The sequence below is a fragment of the Coregonus lavaretus genome (genome assembly GCF_964263955.1).
Source record: "Coregonus lavaretus genome assembly, chromosome: 8".
Lineage (NCBI taxonomy): Eukaryota > Metazoa > Chordata > Actinopteri > Salmoniformes > Salmonidae > Coregonus > Coregonus lavaretus.
In genome coordinates this window covers 36,652,123-36,672,451 of record NC_139995.1, presented here as the reverse complement: position 1 = coordinate 36,672,451, position 20,329 = coordinate 36,652,123, and the positions used below count along the sequence as shown (strand labels likewise).

Sequence of the window (20,329 nt, the reverse complement as noted above, 5' to 3'; positions counted from 1 at the left end):
AAACGAATACATTTACCAATTCGGCACATTTGGGAAAACTCCTGGAAGACTTGATACAAAATATTGTGTAGTGATGTAATTCTTCACTGGACCAGTCTGAAACTTTGCACACACACTGCTGCCGTCTTGTGGACAACATCTAAATTACACCAAGAATCCTACATCACTGTCTGGCCTTTCTCTTGCATTTCAAAGATGATTCAACAACAACAAAAAATAGAAAACGCATGTTTTCTTGTTTGTATTATATTTTACCAGATCTAATGTGTTATATTCTCCTACATTAATTTCACATTTCCACAAACTTCAAAGTGTTTCCTTTCAAATTATATCAAGAATATGCATATCCTTGCTTCAGGTCCTGAGCTACAGGCAGTTAGATATGGGTATGTCGTTTTGAAAATTGAAAAAAAGGTCTGATCCTTAATTAAGGTGTAGTAGAGTTTGACTATCAAGGCTACTATAAAAGCTTTATTTTTAAAAGGCTCTATTTTTGACCATGCCTGGCATATGTTGTGTAGGGTGTTGGAGTTGGGTTTGTAAATTGCATGAGGCGCTTTAGCACTCAGGGACAAGTCTTCCGAGTCACAGTGTTTACTTCAGGAACTTGCCCTCTGTGTCTTTAGGGGAAGATGGGGTATATCTGGTTGGTTGGACAGGGCATTCATCAGGTAGCATTGTTTGGGCTCTACTAGTTTAATAGTCTTTGCTTTCCAGCTTGGTAACTGAGACAAGGCTAGCCTAAGGCAATGTTTCAGAGTCCATTCTTGGTTAAATTCACATGGTTTCATTCTCAAACACTCGCCCCCTATTAGAGCTGTGAATAACTTGACTTTTCCAAAAATATGACCTTTTTTTATTTTATAACAGTCCTGGTCAGATTTAGGGACATTTGCTCAGCCGAGCGCTCTTATTGGCTACCTCTCGGCAGCTTCTCTTCAGAATGACCGGCTATGTCCATCAAAACCTGAAAGCCTGGCCTTTCTCTGTCTTATCTCCCGTCCACACTCTCCTCAGTCTCCAGCCCAACAAATACTAATCTAACCCACTTTCACACACATAAGAAAGGGACAGGATACTCAAGGCATGTTGCATCATCCCCCTACCCCTCTGCTTTATCTGCAAGGACACTTTTCTGTTGTATGTGTGTGTACCTCAATGATACTTCTTATTTATGTAACCCAGGGGTTGGAGACAATGCTGTAGGTTGCTGTAGGTTTTCACGTAATGAGCTATATTCGTAAGAGGTTCCAGTGTGCATTTCCTGCTCGAATCCTACCGATTGAGCTCTCATTTGGCTTGGGGGAGCGTTCAAGTCGAGAAACATGTTAATAATATGTTCACGAATCACGCTGTAGGATTCCCAGCCTCGTTTAATTACTAGGCTCAACAACTCAGCATGATTTTGTCCCACATTATCATCCTCTGGGTGGCTAGACCAATTATGGAAATTAATTGCTGAAAACCAACTCTGGAGTTCAATTTATATTCCCTGGTGTTAACTGCTTTTTTGGTGTGTTTAATTTTTCATTGTATTTTTATTCCCACAAACACTTTAAAAAATTCCACTAAATGCAACATTATTTCTTAGCATTGTTATTATCTTGAGACAAATGTATTTTAATGTAATTTTAATTGGATTGCATGAAAATATATAACATTGGCACTCTCTGAATTGAAAAAAAATTCTCAGAACTGCCCTTTTGAGTTTACTGTTTTGTTTATTCTAATGATAATGTGATTTTTTCTGTTTGCTCTCTCTAATATAATGATGATACGTTTTGTTTTTGTACCAGAAGTTTCATGGACTGAACTAAATCAATAGGCAGACATAATATTTCTCTCTCAGATACATATCAATTCAGCATTGTGTCTAGGCGTCTAGGCATCTCTCTCTCTCTCTCTCTCTCTCTCTCTTCTCTCTCTCTCTCTCTCTCTCTCTCTCTCTCTCTCTCTCTCTCTCTCTTTCTCTCTCTCTCTCTCTCTCTCTCTCTCTCTCTCTCTTTCTCTCTCTCTCTCTCTCTCTTTCTCTCTCTCTCTCTCTCTCTCTCTCTCTCTCTCTCTCTCTCTCTCTCTCTCTCTCTCTCTCTCTCTCTCTCTCTCTCTCTCTCTCTCTCTCTCTCTCTCTCTCTCTCTCTCTCTCTCTCTCTCTCTCTCTCTCTCTCTCTCTCTCTCTCTCTCTCTCTCTCTCATATTGATTACACTCAATCAATTTAACCAACATATTTTGATGGACTTTATTTTAAGGTTATTATAGTAAATTAAAAACATTTGAAAAAAACTATTATCTTTGACTGCAAAACAAAATAAAATAAAATAATACATTATGTTTAGTTTGAGTAATTTTCTTCAAAAACTTTAGCCAAAAATCAAATGGGGTTTTCAAGGTATTTATTCTAATGGGCTTTTTGAGCTTCTGAATCTGGTGGGTAAATGCTGCCGGTAGATGCCGATGTTTCAAATAGGCCTAGCTTGTTCATCACTATCACTAGCTTATACTAGCTAACAGGGAAGAAATCCAAGGGCAAGCATGGAGCGTGAACCAACTTGTTGACCAGTGACTGGGCCAAGCTAGAGCAGGTTGTTAAGTTGCTGGAGCAGTTCACAATCCACACCGACCAACTTCAAACTGACAGCCAGTTGCTGTCTGATGTGGTGCCGTGTCTTCTCAACCTTGAGGCAAATTTGAAGTCTACTACTGTTGCAAAACAGTTGGCACAGGTCCTCCTGAAGTCACTGCGTGAGCGCTTCACATGCATGCTGAATCCTTTGGCAGCCAACTTCGATCCAACCCCTGCAGCAGCGTGCCTGATGGATCCAAGTGTGTCTCTGGCACTTCGCTCAACAGAGATGGAGCCACTGATGAGGGAAGCAGAGTATTTTGTACTTCAGCAAATCAGAATACAGCCATGGAGCAGCAGGACCCCAGGAAGATGCCAGCACAATGAATCCAGCAAGCATCTCGACCACAGTGCTTCAGAAATATAGCTTTCTTGCTTTGAAGATTGTGTCTGAAGTCACTGTCAAGCCGGAGGGTCAACCTGGCAGGGCATTAAGTGCCCCTTGCTTCGGAAATACCTGGAAGAGGTAAAGGGGGCATGTTTACAGAGTCACCTCTCCAGTTTTGGCAGGCAAGGATGGCTGTTTATCCAAAGCTGTGCCCTGTGGTACTGGATCTGGTTTCTGCCCCTGCATCCCAAGTGTTCATGGAGAAACAGAATGACCACCTCTCTGGAACGAGAAGATAAACCAGAAAATGTAGTTTGGTTGATCAGAAACACACACAAACACACAAGCTGGCTGGCTGTAAACTGATAGATTTGTGAAGAAGTGTTGTATTGCTTATGTTTTTGCTGTTATTTCAGCTGTTTTTATTAACCCTATTTGAAGGGGTTAGTCAGTGATACATGTTTAATATTACATAAACATAACATGCCAAATGTGCCATAACTTCATTTGTTGTTTTTTCCTCTCTCTTTCTGTCAGATAAAGGTAAAGGTACTTGATTCTTCTTACATCTACTACTAAAGTAAAAAAAAAAGTTTAAAAAACATTGGTTTGGTGTAAACATGGGCAAGAGAGTTTCATATTTATTGCACCAGTCTAGGCGCTTATCCTTTAAATCCAAGTCACATTAGGATTTATTTATAATTTAAACCTAACCAAACCTATGTCTGTTGTATTGAGTTCTCTAGTGGCCAAAAGCCTATATTAGCATGGGCAGCGCCATTGAGGACTTGTGCCATTTTGATTTAGTCAACTGGACAGGGCTTCCAACTTCATTGGCTGATCTCTCCTGATGACTCGGTTGCATTACCTGATGACCCGGTTGGAATCGTGACAGCCGGGGTCATCAGGAGGGATCAGGTAATGAATTTTACTTGTGAAGAAGAAAATTGACTATTTCAAGATGGAGATGGCCTCAATGGCGCTGCCAATACTCTCACAGACGCCATCATGGCACAGATACAGAGATGTTATGTCTATTCAAGTCTATGGTCCTGGCCCATCACCTTACAGCCCCCCAGTGGCAAGAAGTGACATCCCCAAAAAACAAACTATAGGCCTACAACACATAAATGTCTCCTAGCCTCCCACACATAGGCTACTTTCTGTCCTTAACACTAAAACTTAAATTGAAACTAAATAATATAAAAACGAAATATAAATGTTTTTATCAAACTGAAACTAAATACAAATGTGTAAATTAAGTCTGAAAACTAACTGAAACTAAACTGAATTTCTAATACAAATCAAAAAACGAATAGAAATAACAACTAATATTAAATCACAATACTATAATAACCTTGCTTTGTTTACAATAGGGCTATTTTAATGTTTTTAATTTGGCAACAGTTCAGTAAACACCCCTTTTTAAATAGGGGATTGTTGTAAGTAGGTAGGCCTATAGGGCTGCCAGCACATACAGCAGGGGTTGTTGTGGTGAGTTTCAACATGGCAATCCCAGTAATTGCTTGCCTGTAAATATCCTCACACTGGAGGGAGAAGTGTGCCTTTCTTTCACCCATACTATACTGTACACAGGGTCACCAGGGCAGCAGCCCAGGGAAAATGTTGTCTGCAATTTTACTGACGCACTTAACCTAAATGTCAGTCTGTGTGGAGGCTGCAGTGCACAGTTAGGAGGAGCTATAGGATGGAGGCTGTACTATAATAGTAACACATACTTATTTTATGGTCCTTTGCAGCTCAGTTGGTAGAGCTCTTGTAATGCCAGGGTAGTGGGTTTGATTCCCAGGACCACCCATATGTAAAATACCTTGTGTACAAAACATTAAGAACACCTTCCTCACATTGAGTTGCACCCACCAACTCTTTTGTTCTCAGAACAGCCTCAATGTGTCAGGGCATGGACTCTACAAGGTGTCGAAAGCGTTTAACAGGGATGCTGGTCCATGTTGACTCCAATGCTTCCCACAGTTGTGTCAAGTTGGCTGGATGTCCTTTGGGTGATGGACCATTTTTGATACACACTGGAAACTATTGAGCGTGAAAAACCAAGCAGTGTTGCAGTTCTTGACCCAAACCAGTGCGCCTGGCACCTACTACCATACCCAGTTCAAAGGCACTTACATCTTGCCCATTCACCCTCTGAATGGCACACATACACGATCCATGTCGCAATTGTCTCTAGGCTTAAAAATCCTTCTGTAACCCGTCTCCTCCCCTTCATCTACACTGATTTAGTGGATTTAACAAGTGACATCAATAAGGGATCATATCTTTCACCTGTTCGGTCTATGTCATGGAAAGAGCAGGTGTCCTTAATGTGTTGTACAATCAGTGTACCTTGGATAAAAGCGTCTGCTTAAAGAGATACTTCGGGATTTGGCAATGAGACCCTTTATCTACTTCCTGTTACGTTCCCAGCTGACAATCTCAAAATGTCGCTCACAACAAAGGGAACTAACAAAGAAAAACAAAACAAAACAGAAAGGGGTTCAATAGGGGTTCTGAAAAGGCATCCATGTGGGTGCCCACTGAAAGTTGGCAAAGCCACTAGTAAGGGGTTCTAAAAGACACCCATCATGGATGCCCACTAGGTTTGCCTCCGAAAAGACAAACTAAAAGAAAAACCCACAACTTAGCGTCTTGCCTTGTCTTGGAAGTAAAAGAATATGGCGCAAAGTAAACAGGGGGAACACCAAAAATCAGGCTTCTTTCAAACCCAAATAGGTTGAGCTCGAAATAGCACCTCAGCTGACGTGACGTGTAGGTCTCCCAACATCTCTCAAGCTCAGCTGGAGCACTGGGCCAGCCACTCTTAAATATCACCTGGGCTAGCACAGGTGAAACACCTTCCGACTAACGAGATGGACAAGCCAGCACAGATATAACACATACTTACTAACGAGGTGACACCAATCGGTGCACCCTATGTGCTAATGTTCTACCTCGAAATATAAATGGAAAAACCAAAACTGGTAACATTCCCCAGAGTCAGATGAACTTGTGGATACCATTGTTATGTCTCTGCATGCAGTTTGAAGGAAGTTGCTAACTAGTGAAAATAATGTTTCTGTGCTCTTGTCTTGCCTTTTGATGGGCTGTGTTTTCTCCAACACAGCCACTATAACCAGCTGGATAATGTCTATTTATTTTTCAGACAGGTAGCCTATTTCCTGTGTATTGTCAGCCCTAATCATGTGGCCACTGTAGATGAAGGGACGATCCCATACCCATTTTATTTTTGTCCCGTCTATATAGTTAACTGGGCGATTCCTCATAAGTATCATCTCTGTGGGTAAATCCCAGGTGCAAAGGTTTGAGTGGGGAGGATGATAAAGGTTTGAGTGGGGAGGATGATAAAGGTTTGAGTGGGGAGGATGATAAAGGTTTGAGTGGGGAGGATGATAAAGGTTTGAGTGGGGAGGATGATAAAGTGGCCGAGGTGTGAGGAGGCTGAGGCCTATAAATAGTCGAGAAGGCTGCTGCCACTTGACTCCTGATGAGACACCGCAAATCATCCCAGTCAGGGGTGATTAGCTGTTTTTTGTGTGTTTTTTATCGCACATCATCCACCAAGATGTAGAGAATTAGTGAAGAACGAATGACGCGGATTGCTTATATGCAGTCAGGTCCCAAATTATTGGCACCCTTGATAAAGACTGTATAAAATAAAGAATACAACTAATGAGCTTTATTGTACAAAAAATTGGCATGTTGTGTTTGAGACTGTAGCTCTCAGAATTAAGGGGTGGGTGGAGTGGGAGTGGAAATGTCTAATGGACAGGATTCTACAGAGACCAGGTTGTATATGAGGGCACTTTACGAGGAGAACAAACCCTGGGGCTTTGGTTTCTCTCTCTGTCACTGCTACAAAGCAAGGTTTATTTAGATTTATGAGTACCTGAAAAAGCTCTACATGTCTGGTCTGGTCTCACTGCAGGTTCTTTCTGCCAAAGCAGTGCAGCAGATACATTAAATGTGGTCGTTTCCCCCATTTTGCAGACAGTAAGATCCAATTGTACTGCATCATGCCTTTATGTCCAGTCATTTTTCACAAATTTCATTTGTTCCTTTTTTTACACAGAAAACATCACATAAGGTTAAACGATTTTATGATGAATATAGTAAAACAGTAGACATACCCCTTGACAACTATTGAATTAAAAAGACACGCTAGATTCAATTACTATTTGAACACTGAATACCATCTATTGTCCAGGCCATGCTCTTGGCTTTGGGTCTTGCATGGACAATTAGGCAGAGATGTCAAAGGTGTGAGATGTGTAATAATTGTACAAGCTTGCATCGCTCTCACATCAATATTTCATTTGAGGTGTGTGTGTGTATGTGCCTGGGAGACCAATAAATGCACATCTCAATAAACTGCTGGTACTTGAAATTGTATTACAGCAATACAACTCTGTATTACAGCAATAAAACACTAAACATAAATACACTCAGAGGGCTAATTTGTTCTGATGGTTTTTGTTTAGGGTTTTGAGCACCGGCGGCGGGAGATACTTAGAAGCCCTTAGCTATATCACTCATTGATACATTGAAGGTACATTAAACTTCATAGGGGGTTAGTCACCCAACTACCCACTCAGATAATTCCAATATCCCAAAAGTTAATCACAGTGTAAGTAAGCCACATAATTTTTAGTGACTGTGAAATTCCAGCATTTTATTTTAGAGTATGCAATGATTACCAGTTGTCCTACATTCTCTCCACCACGAGGATGTGCTGACTGGACTGTTGGGGGAAAATGTGTCTCCCAAATCCAGGTTGCGTCCCAAATGGCACCCTATTCCCTATGTAGCACACTACTTTTGACCAGGGCCCATAGGGCTCTGGTCAAAAGTAGTACACTATGCAGAGAATATGGTGCCATTTGGGACGCAGGCCAGATCCTGTGCCACAGCAGCAGGCTCAGCACCTTCCCTTATGATAAACAGAGCTTATTAAACCACCACCAGACCAAGATTCAGCCTTATAGCTCCACCCTTTGTGCTACTTGCTTTATCTCTGCCTCAGGAAAGAGATACAAAATCTTAATTTAAAATCTCACTTCTGAGATTAAGGGCAAACAATAATTTGAGATAGCATTCGTTCAGTTAGGTTTATAGAAAAAGAGTCTGGTTATGAGTGAAGGCAATGCTCCCCTGTGATTCAATTCTAATTTCTGCCTATTTAATCAGTATCTGGATCCTTAACCTGGAAATGTTCAATTAGAAATATAAAATATTATCACCTCCAATAGGGAACAGAACACTTCGGCCTAATGTTTTATCAGCACTCCAGTCTGATTAGTTAGAGTAGCTATTTTCTACAAGCTTCCATTTCTTTTTTTACTTAGGCTACCGTAGGAGACTTTAGTTACTGGTTGTGAATTTGACAGCTTTACTAGAAACCTAATGTATAATTCATGTGTTTTCATCATGTATAATTAATTAGACAGGACAGCTGTTTTAGGGAGATAGTAACCTACATTCTAATGCTTTCCATCTCTACACTCAATTTATGGCCTTACATTTTCCACTGGGGTTGGAAGGTCACATCCCCCCAAAGCCACCCAATAGCAATGCCCCAATCCTTTCATAGACATTAATTACATTCTATCAATATGTTTGGTTGTGACGCTCCACTCATTATCCCTATGGGAAATGCAGATAAAGACTGAAGCACTTTTTGAATTTATATTGATGCGGTAACAGTTTTTCCATACTGGCCCCACTCCAATATGTGTTGCCCACTCCCAGTGCGAGTCCTATGCAAACACATTTGTAATAATCATAGAAAGAACGGTTATTCTACCTGTGTGGCTCTGCTCCTTGGTAAAATGGATTGTGGGGCTGTTTCTGGAGTAAGACTGTAATTACATTTAGCTCATTTGAAAGTCAAACAGTGAGCACTTGCACTCTGCGCCTGTATGTGCGAGAGAGAGAGAGACAGAGAGAGAGAGAGATGGCTGAAGGCTTATTTCTCATTACTTTAAATTCCTGCAAGGATTATTTGTAGTCAAAGACATGTAACTCAGTCCAGACTTGTATTATTCAGGGTTCAAGCTGAATCGTGCCAGAGCATGACACCTGAATTAGCACCATTTTAGGCCTCTGCCCTTTAGGTGAGGACAGACTTGGCAAAACAAATAGCTCATTAGAATAGGCATCGGCCCACAGAATAAGCATTTTATCATTAAGATATATTTGATCATTTGATTTAGAGACATGTTGCTCACAGCACCCATTTACAGTGCAATAATGTACAACAAAAGAAAATCAACTAATTTATGAATAAGGTCCTGCTGAACTCTGTTAAACCACCAGGAGGCAGGCTGACCGATTTTGTGACAGATGATTGACGACTAAACTCCTACTGTACATCATGTGCCATGCTTATTGACCCCCATCATGATTGTATTTCTCAATAATCCATTGAAATGAATGCTATGACATGGCTTATTTGGTGGCGGCAGCTCAGTTGCAATCGGATTTTGAGCACTTTCAAAACACATTGCTCAGCAGTGTGATGTCTGTAAATGAAACCATTGCCTTGCCTGTATCTGATCTCACTCATGCCTACTGTATCTACTCTTTCTTTCCAATCCAACGCCCTTCCCTTTCATTTCTCTTTCTTCCCCTTTTCTTTCTTCTCAACCATCTCCATCCCTTCATACATCCCTCCATTGCCTCCTCCAGAAATCTCCTTCAGCTTCCTGCTCCTGGTGTTCGTGGCCTGTGGCCTGGCCCTGCTGGGCGTCATCGTCTTTGCCTCCTGGAAGCTGTGCTGGGTGCCCTGGCGCACCAAGGACCTCTCCTCCAGTGCCACCAACCTTGCCCCTGCCGCCGGTCCCCCCTCCTCTGCTTCTGTCAGACCCTACGACAGAGCCTTCCCAGCACATGCCCACAGGCCTACACTCGTACGCGCACACACGCACGTGCACGCAATGGCGTCTGACAAGCTGAATCCTTCGGACCCAGCGAGTTTCCTGGAGGCGGCAGTGAAGATCAGCCACACATCACCTAACATCCCTGCCGAGGTGCAGCTGTCCATGAAAGACCACTTCCTACGCCGCACGCGCATGGCCAGGCAGACCACCGAGCCTGCCTCCTCCAATAGGTCAGGCTCCGTGAGGAAGTTGCCCTTAGACACAGACCTAGGCTGCGTCCCAAATTGCATCCTATTCCTAATATAGTGCACTACTTTTGACCAGAGCCCTATGGGCCCTTTTCAAAAGGAGTGCACTATACTGTATAGGTAATAGGATGCCATTTGGGAGGCATCCCTAGTATCAGCTTATTACTGTATCCTTCCCAAATCCTAACCATTTGGGTGGAGTAACACGAAACGGACCTAATATCCGTGTCTACGGGCATCCTACTTAAATAGGTCATCCAGGGCTCCTCTGATCCCCAGTGTTTATGCCCCGGCCATGTATTAGTATTGAAGTAATAGTTTGTGATGTTGTCAGGAAGTGGCTATTTGTAGTGTATCATAGTGGTACAGAGATATGATTCATTACGCATCATATCTACCCCTGTAATAACTCAATTTGTGACTTGTAAGATGAGATAGATAAAAAAGCAATGAGGTTGTCAGTTGAATGCCCATACTGTCGTGGCGCTCCTATTGAGCTAAATGAAGAAAAATCTAAATCATCTAATATCAGAAAAAGCAATTACATTTACTCTAAATTGGAATCTGACAACGTTATTCAGCAGGGATGCCAGGGCACAGATTTCCCAGGCATGCCATATGGTACTAAAATTATTCCACTGTTTGAGTGTGTAAATTGTCCATGATAATGATTTAACTGGCAAAAATGTCTCCATGTCTCCAGGCACAGCTCCTTTAAGAAGCACCTCCCCCGACAAATTCACCATGTCACCAGCCTTGACCGAGGCAGCGACTTCCCCTATGCAGAGGACCAATCCACCAGCCTAGCCAGTTTGGGCCGCATCCAGCCAGAGCTCTACAAGCAGAGCCTCCTGGAGGCCGACGAGTCCTCCAAGACCTGTGGCAAGATCAACTTCTCCCTCAAGTACGACTATGAGTCCGAGGCGCTCCTCGTCAACATCCTCAAGGCGTTTGACCTGCCCGCCAAGGATTTATGCGGCAGCTCCGACCCCTACGTCAAAATCTACCTCCTGCCTGACCGCAAGCGCAAGTTCCAGACCCGCGTCCATCGCAAGACGCTCAACCCCATTTTTGACGAGTCCTTCCAGTTCACCGTGCCCTACGAGGAGCTGGGCAGCAGGAAGCTGCACCTGAGCATCTTTGACTTTGACCGCTTCTCCAGCCACGACATGATCGGCGAGGTCATTCTAGAGAACCTGTTTGAGGCGTCGGACCTCTCTCGCGAGACGGCCGTCTGGAAGGACATTCACTACGCCACCTCTGTAAGTCAATCAATGAACCAATCAAATGTATTTTATAAAGCCCTTTTTACATCAGCAGTTGTCCATAGACTGCTTTCAAAGTAATTAAACAAATATCTAAATATGTAAAATCATTACTACACTTTTAAAAATATTAGTGCCGCCATTGTAATGTGTGATAGCTGTTTCCTTCTGTTCTGATGTGTTTTGTCTGTGGCCTTGAACACAGGAGAGTGTAGACCTGGGGGAGATCATGTTCTCTCTCTGTTACCTGCCAACCGCAGGCCGACTCACCATGACCATCATCAAGTGCAGGAACCTCAAGGCCATGGACATCACAGGATACTCAGGTATAGTTGTGTCATTGGGTTCACTTTAAAAGGTTTTTTTTTTTTTTTTTTTTTCTTAAACACTGTTGTCCACTCTTGTTCTAAGCATTGATTTGGCTATCTCTCTGGGAAAAGAGTGTAGGCCTATGCTAAATTACAAGACACAAATGTAATCTGGTTTGGTATCACATCTCTGTTTTGGTAACATCTCTGGTTTGGTAACTCCCCCACGACGCCAGGACAGCGGAGTCACTGACCACCTTCCGGAGACACTTGAAACCCTACCTCTATAAGGAATACCTGGAATAGTATAACAGTAATCCTTCTACCCCCCCTCCCCCACCCCCCATTAAAAAAAAGATTTAAAAAAGAAACAACGTTTTTTTTTAAAATAAAGGGTGGTTGTCCCACTAAGTTGAATGCACCAATTTGTAAGTCGCTTGGGATAAGAGCGTCTGCTAAATGACTAAAATGTAAATGTAACACGAGCCATACTTAGCTAATCTACATATTCCATAATGTAGCTAGAGTCAGATCAGCTTGATCCTTTAAGTAGCTAAGCACTTTAGTTTGAAAGAAATCGAATAATATTTTTTCTTGTTTATTGACAGACCCATATGTCAAGGTCTCCCTCGAGAGTGAAGGACGGCGCTTAAAAAAGAAGAAAACCACCATTAAGAGGAACACTTTGAACCCCACCTATAACGAAGCTATCATCTTCGACATCCCCCCTGAGAACATGGACCAAGTCAGCCTGCACATATCCGTCATGGACTATGATTTGTATGCCATTATCAAATCAAATCAAATTGTATTTGTCACATGCACCAAATACAACAGGTGTAAACCTTACAGTGAAATGCTTACTTAACCAACAATGCAGTTTTAAGAAAGAATACCTAAAAAAACTAAGAAATAAAAGTAACAAATAAGTAAAGAGCAGCAGTAAAATAACAATAGCGAGGCTATATATACGGGGTAAAATGTAGATGTAGTTAGAGTTATTAAAATGACTATGCATAGATAATAAACAGAGTAGCAGCAGTGTAAAATAGGGGGGGGGGGGGGCAATGCAAATAGCCTGGGTAGCCATTTGATTAGATGTTCAGGAGTCTTATGGCTTGGGGGTAGAAGCTGTTTAGAAGCCTCTTGGACCTAGACTTGGCGCTCCGGTACCACTTGCCGTGCGGTAGCAGAGAGAACAGTCTATGACTAGGGTGGCTGGAGTCTTTGACAATTTTTAGGGCCTTCCTCTGACACCGCCTGGTATAGAGGTCCTGGATGGCAGGAAGCTTGGCCCCAGTGATATACTGGGCCCTACGCACCCTCTGTAGTGCCTTGCAGTCGGAGGCCGAGCAGTTGCCATACCAGGCAGTAACGCAACCAGTCAGGATGCTCTCGATGGTGCAGCTGTAGAACTTTTTGAGGATCTGAGGACCCATGCCAAATCTTTTCAGTCTCCTTAGGGGGAATAGGTTTTGTCGTGCCCTCTTCAAGACTGTCTTGGTATGCTTGGACCATGATAGTTTGTTGGTGATGTGGACACCAAGGAACTTGAAGCTCTCAACCTGCTCCAATACAGCCCCGTCGATGAGAATGGGGGCGTGCTCAGTCCTCTTCTTTTTCCTGTAGTCCACAATCATCTCCTTTGTCTTGATCACATTAAGGGAGAGGTTGTTGTCCTGGCACCACACGGCCAGGTCTCTGACCTCCTCCTTATAGGCTGTCTCGTCGTTGTCGGTGATCAGGCCTACCACTGTTGTGTCATTGGCAAACTTAATGATGGTGTTGAAGTCGTGCCTGGCCATGCAGTCATGAGTGAACAGGGAGTACAGGAGGGAACTGAGCACGCACCCCTGAGGGGCCCCCGTGTTGAGGATCAGTGTGGCGGATGTGTTGCTACATATCCTTACCACCTGGGGGTGGCCCATCAGGAAGTCCAGGATCCAGTTGCAGAGGGAGGTGTTCAGTCCCAGGGTCCTTAGCTTAGTGATGAGCTTTGAAGGCACTATGGTGTTGAACGCTGAGCTGTAGTCAATTAATAGCATTCTCACATAGGTGTTCCTTTTGTCTAGGTGTGAAAGGGCAGTGTGGAGCACAATAGAGATTGCATAATCTGTGGATCTGTTGGGGCGGTATGCAAATTGGAGTGGGTCTAGGGTTTCTGGGATAATGGTGTTGATGTGAGCCATGACCAGCCTTTCAAAGCACTTCATGGCTACAGACGTGAGTGCTATGGGTCGGTAGTCATTTAGGCAGGTTACCTTAGTGTTCTTGGGCACAGGGACTATGGTGGTCTGCTTGAAACATGTTGGTATTACAGACTCAGACAGGGAGAGGTTGGAAATGTCAGTGAAGACACTTGCCAGTTGGTCAGCGCATACTCAGAGTACACGTCCTGGTAATCCGTCTGGCCATGCAGCCTTGTGAATGTTGACCTGTTTAAAGGTCTTACTCACATCGGCTACGGAGAGCGTGATCACACAGTCGTCCGGAACAGCTGGTGCTCTCATGCATGTTTCAGTGTTACTTGCCTCGAAGCGAGCATAGAAGTGATTTAGCTTGTCTGGTAGGCTCGTGTCACTGGGCAGCTTGCGGCTATGCTTCCCTTTGTAGTCTGTAATTGTTTGCAAGCCCTGCCATGAGCGTCGGAGCCGGTGTAGAACGATTCAATCTTAGGTGTATGTAAACTTCCGACTTCAACTGTAGGTAGAGTTATTAAAGTGACTAGGCATAGATAATAAACAGAGAGTAGCAGCAGTGTAAAAGGGGGGGGGGCAATAAAAAATAGTCTGGGTAGCCATTTGATTACTTACTTCAGGATGTATTTGAAAGTAATTGAGATATTGGAAGTAGTATTTGAACCTAGGTCTGGTTTGTTTATGCTACAACCATGAGAGTCCAACTAATACTGTCGGTTCTGCTAATAGTAGAAGAGAAAATGTGAAGTTACATTATTCCAGATGTGGCTGAAGTGTTAATGGGTGCATTTTGCCTTTTTTCTACACAGGGTGGGACACAATGAAATCATAGGTGTGAACAGAGTGGGCAGTCATGCGGAGGGACTGGGCAGAGACCACTGGAACGAGATGTTGGCCTATCCCCGGAAGCCCATCGCTCACTGGCACCCTCTACTGGAGGCCACCAAGTCTCAGAAAGAGGTAGGTTGGCTACTCAAAGTTTCCCTGATAGCTGCTTTATTAAGGAAAGTATAACTTGCAATGACTGTGATATGGTTGATGTGGTTGTCTAACCTACCTTAGTTGAATGCACTGACTGTGTGTCACTTTGGATAAGAGCATCTTCTATGTTATCAAAATGTAAATGTATGTACACTGAACAAAAATAGAAATGCAACATGTAAAGTGTTGGTCCCATGTTTCATATACTGAAATAAAAGATCCCAGAAATGTTCCATACGCACAAAAAGTTTATTTCTCTCAAATGTTGTGCACAAATTTGTTTACATCCCTGTTAGTGAGCATTTCTCTTTTGCCAAGATAATCCATCCACCTGACAGGTGTGGCATATCAAGAAGGTGATTAAACAGCATTATCATTACACAGGTGCACCTTGTGCTGGGGACAATAAAAGGCCACTCTAGAATGTGCAGTTTTGTCACAACACAATGCCACAGATGTCTCAGGTTTTGAGGGAACGTGCAATTGGCATGCTGACTGCAGGAATGTCCACCAGAGCTGTTGCCAGATAACGTAATGTTAATTTCTCTACCATAAGCCGCCTCCAACTTCATTTTAGAGAATTTGGCTGTACGACCAACGCAGAACACGTGTATGGTGTCGTCTGGGTGAGCGGTTTGCTGATGTCAATGTTGTGAACAGCGTGCCCCATGGTGGCGGTGGGGTTATGGTATGGGCAGGCATAAGGACAACGAACACAATGGCAATTTGAATGCACAGAGACACCGTGACGAGATCCTGAGGCCCATTGGAGTGCCATTTATCCACCGCCGTCACCTCATGTTTCAGCATAATAATGCACAGCCCCATGTCGCAAGGATCTGTACACAATTCCTGGAAGCTGAAAATTTCCCAGTTCTTCCATGGCCTGTATACTCACCAGACATGTCACCCATTGAGTATGTTTGGGATGCTCTGAATTGACGTGTACGACAGCGTGTTCCAGTTCCCGCCAATATACAACAACTTCACACAGCCATTGAAGAGGAGTGGGACAACATTCCACAGGCCACAATCAACAGCCTGATCAACTCTTATGCGAAGGAGATGTGTCATGCTGCATGAGGCAAAATGGTTGTCAACACCAGATATTGACTGGTTTTCTGATCCATCTGTGACTAACTGGTTTTCTGATCCATCTGTGACTAACAGATGCATATCTGTATTTTCAGTCATGTGAAATCCATAGATTAGGGCCTAATTTATTTATTTAAATTGACTGATTTCCTTATATGTACTGTAACTCAGTAAAATCTTTGAAATTGTTGCATGTTGCGTTTATATTTTTGTTCAGTATATACAGTGCATTCGGAAAGTATTTAGACCCCTTCCCTTTTTCCACATTTTGTTACATTACAGCCTTATTCTAAAATGGATTAAATAAAAACATATCCTCAATCTATACACTACCCCATAATGACAAAGCGAAAACAGGTTTTTAGAAATCTTTGCAAATGTATTAAAAATAAAAAACTGAAATACCTTATTTACATAAGTATTCAGACCCTATGCTATAAGACTCGAAATTGAGCTCAGGTGCATCCTGTTTCCATTGATCATACTTGAGATGTTTCTAAAACTTGATTGGAGTCCACCTGTGGTAAATTCAATTGATTGGACATGATTTGGAAAGGCACACACCTGTCTATATAAGGTCTCACAGTTGACAGCACACAGCCAAGACAACGCAGCAGTGGCTTCAGTGGCTTCGGGACAAGTCTCTGAATGTCCTTGAGTGGCCCAGCCAGAGCCCGGACTTGAACCCGATCAAACATCTCTGAAGAGACCTGAAAATAGCTGTGCAGCGACGCTCCCCATCCAACCTGACAGAGCTTGAGAGGATCTGCAGAGAAGAATGGGAGAAACTTTGTCATTATGTGTGTAGATTGATGAGGGAAAAAAACAATTTAATCCATTTTAGAATAAGGCTGTAACGTAACAAAATTTTTAAAATGTGAAGGGGTCTGAATACTTTATGAATACACTGTATACACTACCAGTCAAAAGTTTGGACACATTCAAGGGTTTTTCTTTATTTTTACTATTTTCTACATTGTAGAATAATAGTGAAGACATCAAAACTATGAAATAACACATATGGAATCATGTAGTAACCAAAAAAGTGTTAAACAAATCAAAATATAAATCAAATCAAATTTTATTTTCCACATGCGCCGAATACAACAGGTGTAGACATTACAGTGAAATGCTTACGTACAAGCCCATAACCAACAATGCAAAGGACCTCAACTCAATATGTTATATTTGAGATTCTTCAAATAGCCACCCTTTGCCTTGATGACAGCTTTGCACACTCTTGGCATTTTCACAACCAGCTTCATGAGGTAGTCACCTAGAATGCATTTCAATGAACAGGTGTACCTTCTTAAAAGTTAATTTGTGGAATATTTTTCCTTCTTAATGCGTTTGAGCCAATCAGTTGTGTTGTGACAAAGTAGGGAGGGTATACAGAAGATATCCCTATTTGGTAAAAGACCAAGTCCATATTATGGCAAGAACAGCTCAAATAAGCAAAGAGAAACGACAGTCCATCATTACTTTAAGACATGAAGGTCAGTCAATACGGAACATTTCAAGAACCTTGAACGTTTCTTCAAGCGCACTCGCAAACACCATCAAGCACTATGATGAAACTGGCTCTCGTGAGGACCACCACAGGAATGGAGGACCCAAAGTTCCCTCTGCTGCAGAGGATAAGTTCATTAGAGTTACAAGCCTCAGAAATTGCAGCCCAAATAAATGCTTCACAGAGTTCAAGTCACAGACACATCTCAACATCAACTGTTCAGAGGGGACTGTGTGAATCAGGCCTTCATGGTCGAATTGCTGCAAAGAAACCACTACCAAAGGACACCAATAAGAAGAAGAGACCTGCTTGGGCCAAGAAACACGCGCAATGGACATTAGACCGGTGGAAATTTGTTCTTTGGTATGGAGTCCAATTTGGAGATTTTTGGTTCCAACCGCTATGTCTTTGTGAGTCGCAGTGTGGGTGACCGGATGACCTCTGCATGTGTAATTCCCACTGTAAAGCATGGAGGAGGAGGTGTTATGGTGTGGGGGTGCTTTGCTGGTGACACTGTCTGTGATTTATTTCGAATTCAAGGCACACTTAACCAGCATGGCTACCACAGCATTCTGCAGCGATGCACCATCCCATCTGGTTTGGGCTTAGTGGGGCTGTAATTTGTTTTCAACAGGACAATGACCCAACACACCTCCAGGCTGCGTAAGGGCTATTTGACCAAGAAGGAGAATGATGGAGTGCTGCATCAGATATCAGATCACCTGGCCTCCACAATCCCCCGACCTCAACCCAATTGAGGTCGGGGGATTGTATATACAGTGCTGTATATATGGTACCAGTAAAAAGTTTGTACACACTTACTCATTCAATGTGTTTTTTTATTTTTTACTATTTTCTACATTGTAGAATAATAGTAAAGACATCAAAACTATGAAATAACAGATATGGAATCATGTAGAAACCAAAAAAGTGTTAAACAAATCTAAATCTATTTTATATTTGAGATTCTTCAAAGTAGCCACCCTTTGCCTTGTTCACAGCTTTGCACACTCTTGGCATTTTCTTGACCAGCTTCATGAGGAATGCTTTTCCAACAGTCTTGAAGGAGTTCCCACATATGCTGAGCACTTGTTGGCTGCTTTTCCTTTACTCTGCGGTCCAACTCATCCCAAACCATCTCAATTGGGTTGAGGTCGGGTGAATGTGGAGGCCAGGTCATCTGATGCAGCACTCCATCCCTCTCCTTCTTGGTCAAATAGCCCTTACACAGCCTGGAGGTGTGTTGGGTCATTGTCCTGTTGAAAAACAAATGATAGTCCCACTAAGCGCAAACCAGATGGGCTGGCGTATCGCTGCAGAATGCTGTGGTAGCCATGCTGGTTAAGTGTGCCTTGAATTCTAAATAAATCACTGACAGTGTCACCAGCAAAGCACCATCACACCTCTTCCTCCATGCTTCACGGTGGGAACTACACATGCGGAGGTCATCCGTTCACCTACTCTGCGTCTCACAAAGACACGGCGGTTGGAACCATACATCAGACAAAAGGACAGATTTCCACCGGTTTAATGTCCATTGCTCGTGTTTCTTGGCCAAAGCAAGTATCTTCTTCTTATTGGTGTCCTTTAGTTGTGATTTCTTTGCAGTAATTCGACCACGAAGGCCTGATTCACACAGTCTCTTCTGAATAGTTGATGTGTTGATGTGTCTGTTACTTGAACTCTGTGAAGCATTTATTTGGGCTGCAATTTCTGAGGCTGGTAACTCTAATGAACTTATCCTCTGCAGCAGAGGTACCTCTAGGTTTTCCTTGTCTGTGGCGGTCCTCATGAGAGCCAGTTTCATCATAGCACTTGATGGTTTTTGCGACTGCACTTGAAGAAACGTTCAAAGTTCTTAAAATGTTCAGGATTGACTGACCTTCATGTCTTAAAGTAATGATGGACTGTCGTTTCTCTTGGATTTTCTGAGGTGTTCTTGCCATGATATGGACTTGGTCTTTTACCAAATAGGGCTATCTTCTGTATACCACGCCTACCTTGTCACAACAAACTGATTGGCTCAAACGCATTAAGAAAGGAAAGAAATTCCACAAATTAGCTTTTAACAAGGCACACCTGTTAATTGAAATGAATTCCAGGTGACTACCTCATAAAGCTGGTTGAGAGAATGCCAAGAGTGTGCAAAGCTGTCATAAAGGCAAACGGTGGCTACTTTGAAGAATCTAAAATATAAGATATATTTTGATTTGTTTAACACTTTTTTGGTTACTACATGATTCCATATGTGTTATTTCATAGTTTTGATGTCTTTACTATTATTCTACAATGTAAAAAATAAAGAAAAACCCTTGAATGAGTAGGTGTGTCCAAACTTTTGACTGGTATTGTATCTATCTATGTAGGATTTCTGATGGTAGGTAAACTCCTAACAGTGACAGCAATTTCCATGCTGGTACACTAATCTTACCATGTGAAATGTCTCCTACAGTGGAAAACCCGCACAGCAAGCTTTGACAGCCAAGGCTCCTGCCCCTCTCCAAGACTCCTGTCTAGTCCATGAGGGAGGAGTAAGAGTTTATATTCCACTACTCTACAAAGCCTGCCCTGCAGCAAGGCCTGAAATATTGGAGTGTCCCAGACCCACAAATTCTGTGCCTCAAAATAAGTAAATTGCAGTAAGTTGTTCTGGAATAACAGTCGGTCTACACTGGACATTATCTCCAAAGCACACAGACAGACACAGAAACACACACACACACACATTTCTCTTGTGCCCTCTTGGACAGCCACTTTGCCATGGTATGTATAGCTTATAGTGTATACTGGGTCTGGTGGGATCATTGTTATTGCAACAATATTTTTGCAGTTGAGCTCAGCCTGGTGTGTTTATACATCTGAGG

At 42.7% G+C, this 20,329-nt stretch overlaps 1 protein-coding gene across 1 annotated transcript in view; it reads left to right on the top strand.

Moving 5' to 3' along the window:
* Nucleotides 1–19,989, top strand: part of LOC311133352 (synaptotagmin-6-like) — a gene marked incomplete at both ends in the record, with an annotated part of 49,145 nt that extends 29,156 nt beyond the window's left edge. Inside the window, 6 exons of the mRNA XM_084166853.1 lie at nt 9,670–10,090; nt 10,812–11,370; nt 11,579–11,699; nt 12,290–12,461; nt 14,689–14,839; nt 19,918–19,989. Of these exons, the coding sequence (XP_084022979.1) occupies nt 9,670–10,090; nt 10,812–11,370; nt 11,579–11,699; nt 12,290–12,461; nt 14,689–14,839; nt 19,918–19,989 (1,496 nt within the window). The remainder of the gene's footprint in view (nt 1–9,669; nt 10,091–10,811; nt 11,371–11,578; nt 11,700–12,289; nt 12,462–14,688; nt 14,840–19,917) is intronic.
* Nucleotides 19,990–20,329: the final 340 nt, after the last annotated feature.